Here is a 22,838-nt window from a genome sequence, read left to right on the forward strand (position 1 = left end):
AAAAAACTATTGTACTTTATCGTCGGAGCGTTTCGTAAATAAATAAGGACAAAATAAATAATCGCACGAGAAGCAGAAGTGAGTTAGTAGTGCTGCGACGAACGTGCTTTCACGGTTTGCTCAATTCTCTTCTTTCGTTTCGCCAGAAGGGCTCCTCGGAAAATTTGTCCCAACACAACACAGCATCGCCAACTTTATCGCTAATAACTCTTTTGTCGCTTCGCTTGCAAAAGTAACCAACAGCACAATAACAGTAACGACAACCTCAAAATGTGGGTAACTGAAAGTTGTTTTCCATCACTCGAGACCTGTCCGGCCGCGAGCGGCGTTGCCTCGTTTTTCGCGCGAGATTTTACGCGCCAAAAATGCCTACTGTAAAAAAACACCAATGTTTTTTTTCTTTTACTATGACTCAAAAATAATGCGGTAACGATAACGACGATTCATTTAATTCACTATCAAAAAAACAACAATTACACCTAACTTTTATTATATCTAAAAGTTTTTGACCAAATTTTCCACCTAACATTATAAATCATTTTTTTTTCAGATATGTAGAAGCAAACTTCAAATCAAAACAGAAACAAAATATAATTTTCGTTTAAATATAAATGTCAAATAAAATTTATACATATCTACCTCTGTATAAACATGCATATAAATACATATGTATGTATGTATTTACTTTCATATTTATGTTACAGTATCTATCTGAATTAGGGTTACTAAATATTCGAATATTGAATATCGAATAGAAGCTTTAAAGTTTTGGAATGGTAAAGATATTATTAAATTTAAAAAGATCCCTAGTCTGGAACATCGGATAGAATCGAATGTGCTGTAGATTGAAAATAAAAATAAGAAGTTCAAATACACATATTTGAGATCCCTAATCTGAATGCTTTCATTTTTACAAGGTTTTTGTTATTTTTTCAATCTGAAAGTTACTGGTATCTGCCGTACATTTTATTTAAAATGTTTTCTATATTCAGATAAAAATTCTTTTAATTCAGAATGTCGTAATACACAGATATCTAATGAGTTGAAATTTCCTCTCACAACCTTCTAATGTTGAATTTGTAGTTCACCATGATCCCCTGACCCCCCGATGATTTGTTAACAAATATTACCATGAAAACACCTGACCAAACAATTTTTTTTGAACAAACATAAAACGGCCTATTACGAATTTTTACGTACTTAAAATATTCAAATATCTTAAGTTAGTAGATAAATAAGGAAAAAATTCACGCATCGCCGTATTAAGATTTTGTGTGTATAAATTTTGAATTTCTTTTTGTCGTTATTTTCGGACGAACAAAGCCTTCTCGTGCAACGGACACATAAATTCCTTTCAGCGCTGAACATTTTTATGGGCTACAGTATTTCATGTTTTTCTTTCTTTTATTCCTGTCTTGAGCTTTTTTAAAGCAGCTTTTCCTGCTGAGAACAAGTTACCTCTTATGCAATCTATTATATTTTCATCCATGCAATATCCAAAGTAAAATCAGTGATTGTCAACCATTTTGTCGATAACCTTGATAGGTCATTTAAGAATTGTAAATCGAGGAAATGGGAGCCGACATCTGACTTTGCAACGACAGATCGAACGTTTCGCACAAAGATCGCATTATTGAAATATTTCGATGCTGTCGTCGATAATAATAAACGCTAAACAGTCGGCCACAACCCGGTTTCGCTCGAATCTTTGAATATTCATTAGTATCGGCTATATTTTATCGAGCGTACAGTATTTTGTAACGGTCGATTATTGGCGTGTTAATTTCGACGAATGACCATTGACTTTTCACACGAATCATACTAACTATCTTATGGGAACGCTTGATCGATTCCATCAATCATAAGTGGAATGAAAAATAAAATATCGTCGTTTGAACTATTCGTTCCGCACTGGATCCCATTATGTGCACCAGTAATTGTGTTCTTTAACGACCCTATAAAAACAAGGACAAATAGAGGACGCATCAGATAAGATGACGTTACGTATGCGTAAAGACATAACATTACTGTGGTATGTACATATGTAGAGTTCAACAATATAATTTTATTTTATTTAACATATAATGGAACATGAAAATTACTAGTCAATGTACCCATTATATGTATTACTTTGTATGTCATTTTGAGCAATCGCGTCAATAATTTGACATACTCAACACGCATTCTTCAATACATTCTGATGTAATCCTGCGGTTGTTCTACATACATCACAAAAGGGAGTGGCAAGTCGATGGCTCATATAATACATCTTTCGAAATCATTTTCCACCTGTAAAATTAAAGGCCATTTTGACCCTGTTCATATTTTTTACTTTTATTTGAAAATTTAGTTGCAAATTGTAGGCTGACCGATCAAGGGCAAAAAGCATTCACAGTCTGTCGAGAAAAATTCCAGAAAATGACATGTCCACTTTTCCTTGTCCTTCACATCCAACATAACACGGCAATGACGTTATCGAAAATAGCAGGTGGAACAGGTATTCGATTGTGTTGAGATATTAATCTATAGAGCGCATATCGGTTTTGATTCTGTTAAATGCTATTAAATATTAATAATAAAGTCCAATTGAATACAGTAAGTGGAGCACAAACAAGTGTGTATTGTCGCTTAGGACTATTAATTTTAGATGTAGTTTTAACTTTATATCTATTTTATAGTAATAAAGACAGGTAAAAGCCTTTAATAATCATAGGAACATACTTCACATTCCATCCTATTTTGAACATTTCCAACATGAATTTAAATTACTTATAAATAAAATTCTAATCTTACATATAAATTATAAACTAATACCAAAATGTAATCTAAAAAAAAGGATGAACTCACCTCTTTGATGCCGTCGAGTCTGCCCAGAGATTTTGAGGGTCTCAAGGGTAGGAAGGCCCTAAGGGCGGCCATTCCTCGGGGGCTGTCGGTGGTGGGGGCGCCGGTGGGGGCCCTTCGAGCGCGGCGGCGTCTCTCGAGAAGGGGCCGCGCCCCCCGCGCCCCCACCGGCGCATCGTCAGTCTCCGGATCACTTTGAACCTCTCTGGTACCAATCGACGATTGGTGGTACGAGTGTCGACGTCTCGAAGCCGTCGGACTCGTCAACCGCGATACCAGCGTTTCAAACATCGCGGAATATCACTGAATATGCAGAAAATAGCACTAATGGGTTCCGCTTTCACAATTTTCGCTTGTCCATTCTGATGCGTTTGCGGATCCGCGGATGTTCCAACCGCGCACGCGTATCCTTTGACATTTTTTTCTGTTTTCTGGTATTTTAACCGTGATTATTCTTTTTATTATATACCTACAAAAAATACAACACGGTTCAGTATAAAATTTATTTGTTGTAAAATCGGACTCGAATATCGTACTTTTTTTTAGAAGCCGCTCGCTCTGCGAAAATAACTCAGATGTGTACAGGCATTGAACATCAAACGTTCAAGATAAAAGCAATAAATAGTCGAATTTACGATGCAGTTTCAAACTACATACATACATACCACTCATATGTACATAGATATAACGCCCAGGATCGCAAGAATATTCGTATTTTATGTTTTCACAATAAAATATATGTAGATAAAAGAAAAATGTAATCTTTTTGCGTTCTAACAATTTCATGTAAACTACGAAATGGGTCGATTTAATATTTCATTGATATATGAAAATTATGCAATGATTCTGATCTATGTATGTAGATAATAAATATACAGATATGCATATACAATAAACTTAGTCATAAAATGTATATATATAAATGTAGCTCCTGAACTTTAATGTACATACATACATATATAAAATAAATAGAAATTCATCCTTCCACCGCACATAAGAGCAATAACCCGAAGGTAACAAGCACGTGACTGGCATTTCTCTATGATAATAATGGAGATAATAGTCGAAATTCTACACGCAATCGAACGTCACATCATATATGCGCGCAATGGCGTGTGACTTTCATTGAAATCATCGTAATCGAATTAATAAAAACGTAGGAAATCGACCGAATACCTTCTTGGTCCATTGGCCAGTTATTTCACAACTATGCTGTTGCGGCCAAGGGTCACCGGACACTTTCTATTGTTCTACTGGACTTTTTATATACGACCAAAAAGCTCCGATTTGCAATTTCGAAACGCACCAGCAAACATTGCAAAACTAAACTGCTTAATTATTTATGTATATTATACATATAGGACTGGCAAAAAAACTCGAAAAAACATATATCTAATGATTGATTTTGAAAATACACAACTAGTACATATGTACATAAACTAATAAAACCCTTGTAACTAACGTTAAAGTTTAGTACTATGACCTGAACAAGAGGCACTTATTAAAAAGCCATTGATATTACCTAGATATGTAAGTGTATATGTATATTGTATTTATTAGGCAAAATTATAAGTTTCTATAGACTAAAAAGCTAACCAATACATGTACATTTGAAGATATTTATACGCCGGTATTGGAATCTTTGTTAGTTGGTTTTTGCCATCATAATATACGGTACTTACTATTATATCGTTTTTTTAATTACGATTTATATATTTTATTTAATACTTCAACTTTGAAATTTATTAACCTTGCACGGATGTAATAAAATATAAGTTCACATTATTCGACCTAACCGTTCAAGTAAATACGTTCGCAATCGGTTCGGTTTAATTTACGCTTTACTAGATTGCAAATTGATTCGATACGAATAGAGATATGCGCTTTAAATTTCTAAAACAACGGTACAACGCTTTCCAAGATAGGTAAGTAAGTTTGTACGTGTAGTCTCAAAAGACTTCCGATACTTAATGAAGACGAACAAAAGCTCATGTTTGAATTGATGGAGGCGGTGGATAAGGGAAGAAGTTCAAATTCTACATCGCCGTAATTGCACGCGGTTGTTGTGCAGTATTATATGTATTAAACCCGATCCTCAACGTTAAAATTTTCTTTGTTCGATGGCGTATAAATTTGCGCTCTGTAATGAAACGGTTAACGAAGCATCCCCGCACTCACGAAAATTAGCAAGAGGAAAAAGTCAGTGAACCTTCGTTCGTTCGTTCGTAAATGTGTAGGTAGGTATGTGCATGTGAGAGTTCAATGCAGAAATTATAGTGACTGGATAAGTTAAATATTTGAACAATTTCCGGTTCTATCTCAAAAGCTCTAAACCAGCCGTAGCATTCCACACAGAGACAAATTTAATTACAAATGGCCATTTCCACATACAAAACTGTCGGTTAATTTCATACAAAAAAATGTATTTTCTCAATTTCAACCGCATACTATTTATAGTAATTTCTAATTTAAATTCAAAAACAAACATTTTAGAGACTAGCTTTGAACTAAGTGGTTAAGCAATGAGAAAATTCTTGAAATTTCAACGCATTTGCTACACCGATGCAATATTGCGATACTTTATAGAATAGGGATTTTTTTAATACGAACTCGTTATATGTATGGTCACAGGTGTAGCATGTGGACCGATCTGAATATTATAAAAAAAATAGCCTTGGTTCAAAATACCAATCAATGTACATATACATATATATATACAGACATATAAAACAAGAAAGAAAATAATTTGTTAGTGTATCAACTTGACATACATACATAGATACTTTGATACATAAATCTTGCACATTCGATGTATATACATATACATATGTTAGTATATATATATTGTTATATTTTTAAGATAAATTAGAATGAATAAAGTCGCTGAAATCTAAATAGGTACATATACAAATTTCCGTTTAAAAATTTCGTAAAACGTAAAAACGTAACTACATACATATGTATGACGAAAAACTGAATAAGTAACACCTTCAATGCGGTGAGACAGCTTTGCACAAAAATGAAAAAATAAACCACTTGGCCCAACAAAGAAACCCAAGATGATCTCAGCCCTGTGGAATGCTCCGAGAGGATACACCTCTTATATCTGTCGTTTTTTCCTCTCCTTTTGTACTTCAAAGATAAGTCGATGCGATCACCTTCGGGCTCTGCTTTAACCCTTAAACGACCTCATTGTATTCGCACACGCCGAAAATTCGAACGAATGTCAACTCGTTAAAGGTTAATTACGTTGGCTAACCAAATACTATTATATTAATCTGAATTATATTAATTAACTATTATATTAATCGTCAATTAAAATCTGAAGATTGTCGAACGCCTACGGAAGGTCGATGGTTCTCAATCGGTGGTGTTTTGCAACGAAATTATACCCATTTATTGGTCTTTCATTGCGCAACACGTACTCCCTAAATCAATCGGGTTGTGAAATGCGGATATGCAGAGCGGTCTATTTGACAACCGCATTATTTCAACATCGATTGTCAAACTGTGGTGCATTCTCGCCACCATTTAGAATCTTGGAACAAATCTACAGCCGTCTACAAAGTCGCCTATACCGATTTCGTTGACCTCGCCAATCCGGTCAACAGCGTAAAAATTAAAAAGACAAAATTTTCAAATAAGGACGATCGAAAGTCTAAATATGAGTTCATCTTGAAAGAGATATAGGAACTTTTTAGAAAACGTTATATACTTACATATGCAGATATGTATATCAATAACATAATAAACATTTTTCTATTTAAAGCAGAATTTATTATAAAAAACACACCGACCCTTATACTATTATTACGCAATAATTGAATTAAATGCCAGATATGGAATCGTACTATCTTTACACACCGCATAGGATATAATACGTATCTGTGCACTTGGCAGTGATAAAAACTCACTATATGTATCTAAAATATAATTTATTTTGCATTTAATTTAGCCATAAAACTTTTAATTTTTAAAATCATTTTAATTTTGTAATAAAAAGTAAAGAGTCTCATAGACGTAATTTGTAAGTATACGTAATAAGAGAGAGGTGTCGACAAAGAAATCTCTTGACTTGGCCTCTGAGAAATCTTTTGTTAAGTGCAATTTTGATAACACTGATAAATTAGCATTAATAAAAAAAATGTTTTTTTAAAAACTAACCTCCTCTATGTTCTGTTTATAAAATTAAGACAATATATAAAAATCCTAATTAAGAAATCACCTATTCTTTCCGTAAACCTTGATCATGAGTATGGCAAAAAAAGAACCCAAACTTCGTCAGACGACCATATTGTTCGCAAGCTAATAGTTTAGTAAAAAAACTAAACTTAGTCATTACATGTACATAGGTATGTATGTATGTATGTATGTACATATATAGCCCAATTTGCTTGTAGATAAATCTCTTTATCACTATGTACAATATCTCAATACGTATGCAACAGTCATACCGAGTGGTAATTCGACATACTATGGACAAGTGAAGTAAGACAGATATACATACATACAACAAAAATATGTATTTTTATTTTATTTTATATACACGCGTTATGAGATCCGATTTTACCAGATAAAACGTCCAGTGATTTTCTCGTCAGCAAATCGAATTTTGCACGCAAAACCATAAACGGTTTGTCGATTTCTAACTGTACCCCCTCATACACATAATCGACGAGAAAACTATTCCAAAGGTATTACATATGTAATGTATGTAAGTATGTACGTTCGAATGTGACCGACCATTTTGCACACGTTTCGTAATAACCTCTTTATTATTTTCGAAACGAGTTCAAGTTCCGACGAAGACAAAGAGGCGCTTTTTTTCGACATCATTGTCGTCGCCGTCATTAAGTCAGTGGGCCTTCGTTTGCGGAGGGTCATTAAATCACCGGGTATTCCAAAAAAGCGAGATCACCTGTACTACCACCTGTCCCGAGAAGCGAACAACCAATTCGACGTTAAAAGCGGTTCATGCGAAATAGCGATTGTGTCATCGTATTCGTTGTCGAATCTCCTGAAGCACCGGCCGAGTGGCTCTCGAGAATGAGCAAGAAGAGACCGGCTAGTAACTATGATGGGATTAAATACATATGTACAAATGTACATATGTATGTATTGACTAGTGGTCCAAGTTGTGTCCGACCATTGTCCAACGAAACACCTTCGAATCGACTCTAAAACTACCTACTCACATGAAAACAAAATTTAATTCTAGTCTTATTTACATACATACATATATTATTTTTATATTTGTTTAGATGTTTTCAATACAATTACACACGTACTTTCAATTAATTTCAGCCCTTGCATTTCTTTATCGTTTTAAGCGAGGAAATTGTCTTCAAATTCTATATATAAAAAAATAAAGATAATGAAATCAAATCAAATTTACCCGAAGTGAAACTATTTAAAGTATGCCTAGTAAATTGATATAATAGCCCTGGAAAATTCGATAGAAAAGTATTTAGATTAATTGACTTCATTCCTTAATATTTCTGTTAATTGTATAACTGACGCATCCTCCTACATATTTACATATAATAGTTGCGGCATTTACATCTACAGTTTGATATTAATACACACGAGCAATTGTGCAGTCGACTGCGCACGAAAGTATCGAATGAAGCATTTCTAATCACGCATGGGATATGCTTTAACACCGAACGTAATGCGATACATCGCAGAGATGGGAGATGATGCAATGCCGAGAGGAGAAGATGACTAGCGAAACTGCACCAGGGGAGAATTTCATGACGTTAATTTATTGCGTGACTAGTAAGCTTGAACTTTCAATTAAACCTGCGGCGGGTCAATCGCCCTTAGTCTAGAGTTAAATTTTCGCCGAGATGTGCGCAACCCATAGACACTTGCGGTTGACCTTTCATTGCAACGATAATGACGTTTAAACGACGACAATCAAAGGTCTTTATTAATGTTATCGCCGATTGAGATTGCTACGAGGGAAATTAGAATAAGACATGCGCGATACGTTACAATAACGAGCGACATGAACACGAGCCGATGCGTGCACACTATAAACCTGGACGATTAACCCTTTTAGGTACATGCATGTATATTTATGTAGGTACATATAATCAAATGATTCATGTTGAAAGAGTCGACAGTACAAACGTAGGAATGCAGGAAGCAGGTGAACGGGAGCTTCTCGCCGTGAAAGCTCTCGCTTCATTCGCATGACAACGCCATTGAAACTTACACCTAGATCCAACTTCGGATAAGTGGAGAGAATACGTAAAATTTCAGAGCATTGAACTTGATAAATACAAAACGTAAAAGTAAACATACATAAATGCATAAAAAAATGTATGTATGTATGTCTATAGGTGGTGGTGAATGCGGATGAAATTTGAATGTTGCAAATTAAGTGCAAACTGACGCTTAAAGCAATAAAGATCAAATTTTAAACGGCGATAAATTTTCTGGATGAAACATACATACATAAAATATTGATGCCATTTTTTATGCGGCAACTATTAATGTCAGGTTTAATTTGCAAATAATAAAGCTTTATTACCCAAAGCAGGCTGTGGAAAATTTGAGGTTAATGCGAGTATTACAGTTTCATAAAATTATAAAATTTTATAGCAATAATAATTAAAATAGGTTTATACAAGTACGTATGTACTTACTTTAACAATCAAGAAGTATTTGAGAACAGAATAAATGACAAAAATCAAATAAAAATAAAAATTACTAATACCTACATATAATATTTGCAGTGCTTTAAAAAAAAAGGTTTCCGAACTCACTTTTTGCCAAGTTTTTTTAATGAAAATTATATTCAACTAATATTTAAATTAAATTTCAAGCATATTTTCCTATGCTACGGAGCGCATAAAATAATAAACATAATTTACCTCAATTAAAAAAAAGGATCCCAGAACGCCGTTCCAGTGCGTTACATTACAAAATAAAAAACACTGCCTATTTGTATTATGTATAATCAACCTAACAACAAATTAAAAAAAAAAACCATCCTGCCGAAAATAATAATATGTAGTTGATTCTTAACTGGCACTAACTATTTAAAAATCGAAAATATTAACCCTTGTTGCTAACCTTTGACATTCATAAACGTACCTACACATACGTACATATATATAATATTTGATTACATTTTATAATGTACACAACATGAATGTCCAAATAAAACATCTAACTATCGATTAAATCAGTTCTACCGATCCGGAAAAGTCTGTCAATTTTATACGAAATCTGTTTATACGACTGTTATGCCCGCTCATGTCGTATTGAAATTAGCAATCGCAAGTATATCTAGGAACCCGCTAAAAACCCTATAACCGCGAAACGGCATTTGGTAAAGGGTGCCGGCCACTCTCTCACGTCGTCGTCGTCGGAACAGAACGTTCACATTCTAAAACGTTGCGGTCTTATTTGCATATTGCCTTATTCGATTCTATGGCAAAAATGTGTGTATGCAATAAGTAACAGTGAACCCGGCCGCAAGGAGAAGAAGAAGATGCTGTAACCGCAGAAACGGCCGGTGTAACGTGCACGTACGACATTTGCAGCGGCCTATCCGTTGCGTTGCACCGCTTGAATCACACTAATAAAAACCGACATTTCTAGTCTAAAATTACTTCCTCAAGACCTCTCCCGCCTCGTATAATAATATTTAAAATTGTTAAATTTCAGTTTAATGCATTCGACCTCAAAGCATTCATTTTATAACGTACACAGGTTTATATGCTTAATTTTATGCGCTCTAAGCTATCAAGTTTATTCTATAGGTAGTTGATTCGCGTATTAAGCATCTTAACAATATACATAATGATGTATGAAAGCGGATGTTGTAATCGAGAATTATAATGATATAACGGATAGAGTAAACCTGCGGCAAGCGGACAGCTCCCTAAAGTATTTAGGGAGCTTTAAACCACCATACCACCGGCAAAAATAATTCGGCTTGGTAATGAAAATTGAGAAGACCAATATTTGAAATGTTTTCGATGCGAAAATGACGATTGAAATGTATGTACATAGTTAGTGTCCATTTACTCCTTTTCAAGGGCAAATTAACATTTTTCAGCTTTTTTTTAAATGGCTTTACTCACTTAAAAAATAATTTAAAATTATTCCCAATGCCTATTATTATGTTTAAAATACTCACATCCTTATTTATAATTAGTGGAAGAAAAATCGAACAAGAGTAAACTGCCACTTGCGGTTAGCGTGTGTTCACCAAATTGTATATATAACTTGGTATTTAGCTTAAAATTCTAGATATGAAATTTCACTTCAATACACCAAAAGAAATTTCACTTTAATACAACTCTCATCCATCTCACCCCAGAAATTTTCCTTGCGGCCTTGAGTACCATTCTACCACTTCTTTTGTCCACCTTTCGTTCGTTTAATAGATAACTTTGGCTATTCGTTTGTTATTTTTTATTGAATAAATTAATATACCATAGCCCCCCCCCCCCCCTTGCGATGATATTTCATCGCGCTCATCACTAGCATACATACATACAGATGTAAATATATAATATTGCTATTCTGTGTGTGTCAGAAGATGACTTTCGATAAAAAAAACCGAAGTTTGATTTGAATGTGTAGACATTGTTCGAACTGTGGCCTAATTTAATTGTCAATGTTAACTATGGAAAATTGATATGGCTTACGTCATGAACTCTTTTACGTATGTACATATGTATGTAAGTACATACAAACTTGAATTTTGGAATGCATAACGTTAAAAAATCACTAACCGAGACTTTATATCTCTTATTATTTCATCTCTGAAAAGACATAAACGTGAATGCGAACTCGACCAACGAACTGTCCAATATGGCGACGTTGAATAAAATTACAAAAACAATAGAATAAATAAAATAGCATAAAATAATATATGTTAACTGTTAGCGCATGCGCATTGGGTGTTCATTGGCGCAAAATCGAACAGAGTGTCTATTACATAATTTAATCTTTTGAATAGATTTTTATTGAATTAACTAATAATATTTTTATATTAAATCACACAGAAAATCAGCGTAAAATAAAAAGAAGTAAAATAGATACTGAACTAATTGAGGACGAATATTAAAATTTAATTTTACTCTGTAACTCAATAAATTGCCATCTTGTACTTCTAATATATAATTTCGAAGGAGACTTTGTATGTAAGAAAAATTGGTTGGGAACTTAGTAAACAAGTCAAAATTTATATGACGACGAGTCGATTTTTTTCGATTCGAATAAATTTAATAAAAAAGCAAACGAATATTTACTAGATTCGCCATGTTTAAGCTGTTTATATTACAAATACTGAGCGAAGCCGGGTAAAACAAATAGTACATACTATACGCGAAAAATATCACCGTCTATAAAGTGAGCAGCGCGAAATCAATCCAAATGAGACAATCGTCATTCCCTCGTAGATAAGTAGTTCGCCGATTTGGAGGGGTTAATTGCAATTAGCCTTTAATGCAATGGAACAACCGTTGAAGCGGGTGCATCTAATCCCCGAGATGGGATGCAAAGTGCGTAGACCGGTCGAGCTGCATTCAAATCACATCAGCTCTGTGACCGCTCGGTCAAGAAGCTGTGCGTGCAAGAGGTGTCGAAGACCGCCGATCACCTCGGCAGGCAACGGGTTAAGCCGAAGTAGTCAGACCAGAGGACGAAATGAGAGCTATAAAGAGTGACTCATCATCCCTTGGAGGCACAAGAATATCATGAACCAAGTTCGAGAGCAACCGTATCGATTTCGAGCACATGAAAGTACGAACATATTCATAACGAAGGTTACACTTAAATCTAATAGATATCCGGGTCAGTACGCAACGTGACCATAAACCTTGGACGATGACAACTACTAAGCGCATATAAATTAGTCATAAAAACGCTTAGAATAATTCACATTAGAGTATGAAAAAAAAGGAATTTTATTACAACACAATCCCAGTTTGCGAACAAAGCCAGCATCAATCACCAAGTATGCACGCTCAGACAAATATGAGACATTCCTTTGAGCTGGTCAAGGATGATGATAGTATGGACGTGCATGCGTACCTATGTATGCATACAATACATACTTATGCGAAATTTTAAATCAAAAGGAAAAAATACAGACGTACAGAAACAGATACAAACATTTAAATTCTTTCATATACAACGAACGTTTCAAATATGCTAATAACGTACGTCAAGTTCAAAGACTCGCACGAAACCATTGTTCTTCAATACACATATGCGAATTTAAATTTTGGTCTTAAACGAACTCGCCTTTCGAACGCTCTCAAATAAAAACAAAAATATATTGTAAAATTTGTCTCTTATTAATAAATACATAAAAATTATGTAATACGACGCGACACGACGTCGATATATGTATGTACAATGTATCTCCAGCTTAATGCCTTCTGTGATAAAAATCTTAACGCGTCCAGATTAATTAATTTCTAACGGAAATTTAGATGAATCGCTTCGATAGCCGTGCTAAAACATTTTTAATTGCACAATTTATGAATATTTAAAAATATACTCTATTCGTCAAAACGAAAAATAAAATAAAAATAGCTGAAAGATTATATCTACAGAACGCGTGTCGTTACTGAAATCATTCATCATATACTTTAAAATAAAAAAAATATGTGTGTAAACTCAAACATTTAAGACTTGGATCATCATCATCATAATATTGTAATTACATAGTATGACGGAAAGTTCCAGAAATTATTTATAATTATCTATTAAAATTATGACGCTATTCTCTCTCTCTCTCTATGTGTGTGTGTGTGTGTGCGTGTGTAGATAACGCCCGACGAACATAAATCGATAAAAAGCCTAAACTTCATATAAATAATTTCATTCGTCGGCCCAGCTGAGAGTCAAACTAGCGTCACCGCTATAATGTTATGTAAATACATATGTACATATGTATATTGAATTCAACGAATTTACCCACTAAACTAGAATATTTACTATCGCATTGAGCGCGAAATTAAATATTTATACTAACTGATTATGCCATTGATCATGTAAAAATGAAATGTCATTTGAATAAATTGTATATTTCTCAACTACTACTACTAGCAAATACTAATGAGTAAACTAGGTCACCCAAATTAGGAAATTTTTCGATTGGATCAAAGCTGTACTGCTTCCTCCATAATAAAAGTAAATTTTTCGATTGGTTTTAAAGACGACATTTAGAAATTCCAAATTCGGTCTATCAATGAAGTACCTATAGAAACTTTTCATTTGGTTGATTGAAGAAAAGTTGAACAGCCATATTGTATCTCTTATTCTTAGGTAAATAATTTAGTGTGGGGAATTTTTTAAACTTTATAGTCACACTCACATGTGTGTATTTAAAAATATGCAAATTTTTATGCAAATGCGCTCATATTCGCCGGAGATACGATCGGCCCATCAATCCCGTGAGTGCCACCGTACCGTTAGACGGCCACGTTTATTCAGCCTTGGCTCGTTTTTATTTGGGATCGATTGGGAGAGGTCCGGCTATAAATTATTAATTGCACATCTCTCCTACCTCTGTCTGCTTTCGAGGTTAACATGCATTCACGCAACATTGTCCCAAGATAAGGAAGTAAACAAAGCTGGCGCCAATCTCGAGCGAACTGCGGAGAGCCGTTAAATTTTAACATTCTTGGACAGGGCGAAGAACGCCAAACAGACACATCAAACCAGTTTCGGAGATGAGGAGGAAAACGAAGAGGTGTGGGAGGGGAAGTGAGGGTAAAAAATACGTTAAAACTTAACCGTCTTCACTCTTCAGACATAATCGTCGCTGACAAAAAAGTATTCGCGCGCGAGTTATCGCACGAGCAAAAAATCACATCACCGAGTGCGAAAATCGTCAATCAAACGCGATTGTAAAACGAACTAACAGTTTATAGCACAATTTTAAAATTGTCGACTATGAACTGTAATAATTAATATTGCATTGTTGTCAATCATTTCAGAGTAAATTTCCCATCAAACTAAGCCTGTCACCATTATAAAATAGCTATTCATTGAAATTTGGTCCATTAAGTGTTTAATATTTACAAATTTACATATGTACTATGTATATACATATATATGTATTCAAAACTAATATTATTTTTGACTGTAAATAAGTCAAATAATTCCTAAAGCAGTTTTTCTACGGTATCTAAGACTTTTGACAAAATAAATCGTATGAACGTACATACATATATTTACATATGATTCAGATCACTCGATATGGGATATATGTGAAAATACATATATGTATATATATATATATATATATATATATATATATATATATATATATATATATATATATATATACATACATACATACATATGTACCTACATATCTCCATATGATCGTTATCTCAAGCAACTCCAAAGCAAAGTGGTGGTCTCCACTAGATATATTGATAAGCAGTCATGCTCGCATGATTAATAATAAGACTCAAATATGAAATAAATATATATTATAAGTTTTGAATATGAAAAAGATCTACATATAGCTATTAATATTAGACACATATTACATATATATAATATATAAACATATTTCAACATTCAAAAATAAAAATTAATTAATAACCATGAAATTAGATACAAATATGTACTACTAATGGGTAAGATTTTCAATAATTGTTTAATAGATAATCATCAAAGTAGGCAAAAACTATACGTATGTATTTGTAAAAATGGATTCCAAAATAACTAACAATGGTTTCAACAGTAAATTAACCACATTTCCAATCACTTACTTGGCACAACGTCTATACTTACAAGCCAAATTAACTCAATCACCGAAGCAACATGAAAGCTCACAATTATACCAATCTTACGTACAGACATACCACTGGTGACATTGAAAAATATATCCGCACCTGAGAATCTGGTTCGATTAACAGGTGACGGTTTCCAAAAACAATTAAATTCTACCACAGACGATATAATACTAGTATAATTGCAATGGCAATCGGTGGTTAACCCTTATCAATCATAGACAACACACGGGTGGATGCGCATCCGCGCACCAGCCACGCCCAACATTGCTTAACCTGCAACGCGCGGAAGCCGCAAATCGATTAACTCGATTAAATAGCCCGCAACGTGGTACATACATATATTCGTACACATATGTATGTACTTATTCAAAAACCGAACACGTGCGCGTCTGCAAACGTAAGTAATTTATTTGAATTTTATCCATAGAGGTGCGAGCGGATACATGGTCATTGTGCAAGACAGACCGACAACATGCTAACCATATCGTTTTATATAATTTTTAAATCACCAGTACTTGTTTTGTCAGTAACTTCATTTGATTTGGTCAGTAAATAGATGATCAGAAAGTTTATCATTATCGTTCAATGACTGCTTGACTATTGTCTGTCTTTCAAAAAAGACTTAAAACCGTAAGCGATTTACTATCAGTTCATTTTTATCTGTATAGTATATGTACACTAAATATTATCATTCAATTTTCATAAAAGTCATTGACAATTTATTGTTGCCTTTTTAAAACCAGTACTTGTACGGTGGAAGAAGACAAAATGGGTTGACGGACTATTGGCCGACGGACAGACAGCATTTGGCCGAAGGGAAACTTGGTCGAACGGAAATTTGGCCGAAAGAAATTTTTAATTGTTTGAATTTATCAAATATATAATTTTTAATGATGTCAAGGTGATAACTGAATAGTATTACATACAATAGATACATTTTCAGTGAGTTTTGAGTAATATTCGATATACAATTTGCCAAATGTCCGTTGGGCCAAACATCCATCGGCCAAGTGTCTATTCAGTCAAAAGTCCGGGCACAGATTAAATGATTAATTACAATTTCCTCTTTTTATTTATGCACAATATTTTTAATGGAAGATGTTAAATTATTCCAAAACAATGAATCTTTGGCAATTTTCGTGAATATACGAATACACGTTTATTTATGTATACGTTTTCAAAAAAAGTATTGCAGATTTTTTATTTGAAAATACATACAAAAATGCAAATTTTGTTACATATGTTATGTAGATCTACATATTTTGAAAGATTCCATCCATTGAGATGATAAATGAAAATAAAAACTTCAAACTATGTAATGTATGTACATATAAAGTAAGAGGTGACAACAGTCAATTCGTCTATTTTGAGATCAATTCGTCAAAAGCGAACAAAAATATCCTACTTTTCCGCCGATAGAGATTGCAAGCAGCTAAATTCAAATCAGATGTAGAAAGAAATGAAGGATTTTTTTTAATAAAAAGCATCTCATTTCAGTTCAAATAATCTCTTCGAACAATTGTTTTCCCATATTTTCATTTGTTGTTACTGAAGGTAAAATGTTTTCTACTTTGCGTCTAGAGCGCCCTGACCTTCCGTGACAGTGACGCCTAATCTAAAAAGTTGTCCAGCTGGTTTCGCGAGCTTCCGATGAATAACTTCTGAACGTTGTGACGTGGAAAATCCTTCTTGGAAGATGAACCATTCGATTGACCATTGGCTCGAACTAATCGTAAACTAATACAATGTTTAAATGAAACGTACCCCGGCACGCGAATAAATTATCAAGTGTACGCTTTGAAACAAAAGCGCGCGTTTCAATGCGAAGATGTGCAACTTTGTAATCCTGTTTCGCAAGTGTTTACGACAGAAACAGGAATTTCCGGATCGCGGCCAATGCACACACTTTATGAAGAAATTTTTGACCTTTAATATTAAAGGGTTACATACTGGCGTGACAAGGAAATCTTAGAACAGGTATGGGGCACACACACACGTCATTCGTAAAGGTACAAACTAATATTATATTATAATACGTAGAAACCACACAAAACTATCAAACGTATAATACATTATAAATATCTATTATACACACATATACATATACATTCATATGTATGTATAATTATTCATTGAGATATTTGTTAAGTTAAGTATAATAATTCTAAAGCTTTTATTTTATTTTATAATGACGAGATAAATAGTTCATTTTTAATAAACCATAAACCCGTATGAATAACATAAACATAAAACATAGAGCTTTTATTCACATTGATTATGACTTAACGTATATAATACTATTTATGTAGGTTAAATAATTATCCAAATAACTTTCTAGACAAATTTAACAACCTAAAGAGTAAATTGCTCATATTTTAGGATTTATTGTTTAATTATTTTTAGTATGCAATTAATTTGAAAAGGATTTATTCTCCCAAAAGAAAATTTTAATGAGATATTCATGAGGCATATAATGAGTATATACATGTATGTTATTCAAATTGACAAAATATAATGTTGTTTGTATATGCATATAATACATAAATCCACTCGATTTTATTTGCGGCTATAAAACAAACAAATGTTAAAATTAGGAACCCAATATATTGAATCTTGTACTTGAGAAGTTATCATCAATTAGGAATTGAAGAATTATTATCTCACTTATTTGTACATAGGTATGTATATTACATTACATCACATCCTCTTATATACATTAATTATACACACATACATACGAGTATGTGTGTATAATTAATGCATATGTATCTGAATCATACATAATAGTAGAAGGTTGTAGACCTTCCTCATTTGAGCGAATCATAATTTGAAAATTCCTTAGTAAATAGAGATATTATGTATTTAAATACTGAGTAAATTGCTTTGGGGTTTTTTTAAGCAAACTGCAACCGAGCGTTGTGTCAGCTTCCCGGTTGAGACAAACGGCGCAGTGTTCGCGACTCTGCGACGGTTGTCCTCATCGTACGCGGATGCTAAAAGAGCCGTTAAATAATAAAACAAAACCAAAACTTGGTTTGCGAGGATAACCAGCCATATTCTTAGACGAGCTTGATGGAGTATTGGGCGAAATTAATAGATGCGCGCGCCAGATACCAGAGAGACTCGGGCGGCCGCAGCATCGTACGGCCTTAGTACAGTTACGCAACCTATATAATTTGTGCCAAGTGCACATACATATACATATACACATAAATTCATATTTTAAATACAAATATAGAAAAATAAATAAATTTTAATATTCTATTCACTGTATCAAACCTCGAGGTTCCGCTGAATGGGTTTCTAATATTGCATATTCTATTAGCCATTAAATTTTAAAAATGTCATCAATCCACATTTCTTCATTTCTTCATTATTATGATTTGCGTTTAACAATATTTAAAAATACTGGTGGCCTGTAATACGTTTATTCTGCTTTATGAGATTCTGGGCATATCGAATTAAAATAAGTGATAACAATTTGGGAATAAAGTCAAACAGAAATAGTGTTTTTGGAACTGAAACTTGGACTTCCGCCACTTTCAAATATAACGGTTCATATAAATCATTTTCGATACATTTTTTTATCAAAAAATAAATGTCTTGCTTAAATAGTTAACGAAAAGACTTTTAAGCACAATGAAGTGGTGACGAATTCATAATTTTAACACACATGAGTTATGAATGCATCATTGTTCATTTCAATAGCTTTTTAAAACACACTTGGTGACGGTTTCTGCTACATGTTGTACTTGTTTGAACGTTTTTACTTTAATGGATTTATTATAAGTATAATATAACCAGCAACAAAGCTCAGTGGTAAGCGTATACTCAACTGAGTGGTTACGGGTTCAATTCCTGGCCCGTTGTTGCTGGGCAGACCTTGGAATATATGTATGTGACTCTGGTTTGATCGTTTCCTATCAAAGTTTGCCAGTTTATCTGATTTCATTGTTGAAACGGTTCCAAACAAATTGGCAACCCATTATTTGAATATAATTTCAAAATTACAATAATAATGTTATAAATTTATAAAAATAACATATGTAAAAATGAAGCCATATGTGTCGCTTTGGGTCAAAACCCGTAATGGCACTATGGTAAATGTAATACAAATTTTTAAATAATATGAAAAATTTGGTAAAATTATGCATATGGAAGGCTTTAAAATTCCTATAAGAATCGTCTTAACTCGCGAAAAATTTAGTTTTTCTTTCGATTTTTATTTCCCGAATTCATCATCAACTGAACTTTGTTGGACTAGGTGAAAAAACATACGGAATTAATTGAAAGAAATTGTCCATTTTGCACAGCTGAGTTAGTTCAAAGCCGCGTAAAAAAGTCCGCTAAAATTGAAGGACGAATAAATACATCCATAATTTAAAACTAGCATAAAATTTTCCACACAAACGTAAGTAAGCGTATATTTTAAAATTCAATTAACACCATCTTTCAAGGAATATATTTAATTGTTCATATTTATAATATATTCTAACAGTGTTGACATATACATTTTAATGTGAATTTAATTGCACGTGTACAGAAGTACTCTTAAGAATTGCCCTTGGCACTTTTGATTCATAACCGTGACGGTTAAACTTGTACATATGTGGTGACGCACATAATGTTCATTGTTCGGAAATTTAGAAACACGACTTATCATCGGACCTCTAACTATTTATAATCCTTTAAAATTCATAGCCAGAAAGCAGCGATTAGAATGTCTAAAGAGTTGAGTGCATTTATTACACAATTTCCTCGGGGATGCATTTATGACGCAGAATGCAACTATGGAATCTGAAGTGTGTTTGAATGTCTAATATAGGTTTTGTGATGTTTGGATCATTGACACTCATTATTCCGGATCCGATGAGCAACAACAGCCTTGATGATTCAACCCGATCCGGTTGCACCGTACCACACGATAAATACTCGGTTCAAATCTTCTTTTTTAGTGTTATGAGATGCCGTTAGGCCTTCGGATAGCCCAGGGCCGGGATTCACGTCACGTCTAGTCTGTTACAAAAACATTAGCTTTAGCTGCCGCCTTGATTGGGTAGCTGTTAAGGTTGCTCGCTGTCCCTGCTGGGCCGAATGACGATGACCAACCCAGCACAACTACCAATGATAATGCTGATAAAAATCGAACGGCGTACCAATATGGTAAACGTGGGAGGAACGCACCATGGATCCGAGTGTAAATAAAAGTTTAAATTGTGTACGTCCACTTTTTATGGGCCTTATTACAATATATGATTCGTATGTGATAATTTTTTATCATATCAAGTACATATGTACATAGGTTAAATGTTGATACAAATCGAATATTTTCAGTCCTAATTCAATCAAAGTTTATTTATTTTTATTTATCAAACGATGATTCACTATATTACAAACTATTTACGTATATAATATGTTTGTATGTATATACATACATATGTGAACAAAATTTGAATAAATAGAACAAAAAAGTCATACTCGAATATTTTTTGTAATATAACTTCAAAATATATAATTACTTTCATAGATTTTTATCATTTTTATTTTGGTTCACCTTTTATATATTACATATGTAGATATAAGTATGTAACATACAATATATGTATAATACAATGTATTATAGCGCTACCGTTGAATCAGAAACTATGAATTATTGACGGTTTACAACAAGGTAAAAAATAATTAAAGCTATAAATATGTAAATTCAAACCATAATATTAAAAATACTGATTAATGATTTGAACCCTTCGAAGAGTATGTACCTAATCTAATAGGAATATCGAAAAAAAACAGATATAAAATTTTGGCGAAAATTATTTATCACACATACGTCGTATTTATTTGACGTAAAAAACAAGAGATATTCTTTCCTATCGTTTATTAATTAGAACACCCACGGTATGTTGAATGCAAATTGAATAAATCCGGCATACGACAGGTTTCAATTTATATATATTCCGATTAATTGCAGACCGAATCGTTTCTCACCCATTAATCTGAGCAGACTGCGACAACCTATAATTTGATTTGGAAGATATAAAAAAATAACAATCTTGTCTAACGTGTAGTTCTTGAAAATAGTTCCCGGTTTCGAGGTTCGCGACGCGCATTCTTGTCGATTTGTTCACCTGGGCGCGCTTTGTGAAACGCGACAATCGAATGACAAATACGGTTCGCATATACATTATTTATGAGTTCAATATCGTCGGAGATTTATTGGAATAAATCTCGCGGACACTGTTTAGAATTCCTGAAAGACCGACGGATAGGGCGGCAAAGTGCAACTATTCGTCTGTTCGAAAACCGTCATAGAAAAAGCTATTAAGACCGGCAATTATGACCGAGAATCTAACATAACAGAAAAAACTTTTTTGTTTTCTTTCCCGTATCAAAAAAGTTGGGATAAAAGCTTCCTTGAAGGCTACGGATAATTTGCAGGTATATTTTAGTAGAATAAATTAATATTAATCGACGATAATATCAGGTCTTCCACATACCCAAATCGCAGGTAGAAATGGCGATGCCTACACGCTTTCAAAACATCGTAATCGACAAATATAAATAAAAACATACATTTTTAGGAGAAGCATTAGATATGAAGTATGTGTTGAAATGTTCAGAAACTGAAAGTGAGCCGAAAAAAAATCTTTAAGTACAACGTTAACAGTACAGAAATACTTTGTGTCTAACACGTAGCATTTCAACATTACGCCTATTTTCATATTTTCAGCACGCCGTTTGTTGTTTGCGTATATTAAAATGTTAACTTCCATAAATTTTTGATTTGCTAATTCGTTTCATCTTCAAAGCAACAAAATATATAACGTAAGGAATTCTAATCGTATGGGTTCTATTTTTATTATTCAATGATTTTCCACGCAATATATGCATATTTTAATTTAACGATGACTAATCGACGAAAAAAATGGGCAATTTTAAATGTATCTTTGTATATATCTTTTATGTACCTACGGGTTTGACGCTGGACGACATACAATAAGAATACGCACAATTCATTCACATTGCTCTAAATATGCAAGCATATTTCGTAGACAGACGTAACCAAATTAACACCTGTATCTATATAGTATGACAAGGTTGACAAATATATCAAAATGTCTCCGGTAATAAAAAATACGATATAAAAAATGAACTACACATCGAGAACAAGAGTACCGATCGAGCATTAGAATAATATTGCAGGTGGTT

The 22,838-nt window shown here is 33.4% G+C and overlaps 1 protein-coding gene across 2 annotated transcripts in view; it reads right to left on the reverse strand.

Annotated features, from left to right (window-relative positions):
• The window catches only part of LOC143910862 (uncharacterized), a 194,381-nt gene that overhangs the window by 95,762 nt on the left and 75,781 nt on the right, over positions 1-22,838 (reverse strand). Inside the window, exon 2 of one of the 2 annotated variants that reach the window (XM_077429467.1) lies at positions 2,848-3,313. The exons of the other annotated variant lie outside the window; for it this stretch is intronic. Coding sequence (XP_077285593.1) covers positions 2,848-3,135 — 288 coding nt within the window. The 5' untranslated portion in view covers positions 3,136-3,313. The remainder of the gene's footprint in view (positions 1-2,847; positions 3,314-22,838) is intronic. 2 annotated transcript variants of the gene reach the window in all.

This window comes from Arctopsyche grandis, chromosome 4, assembly GCF_051622035.1.
Source record: "Arctopsyche grandis isolate Sample6627 chromosome 4, ASM5162203v2, whole genome shotgun sequence".
In the NCBI taxonomy this organism is placed as follows: domain Eukaryota; kingdom Metazoa; phylum Arthropoda; class Insecta; order Trichoptera; family Hydropsychidae; genus Arctopsyche; species Arctopsyche grandis.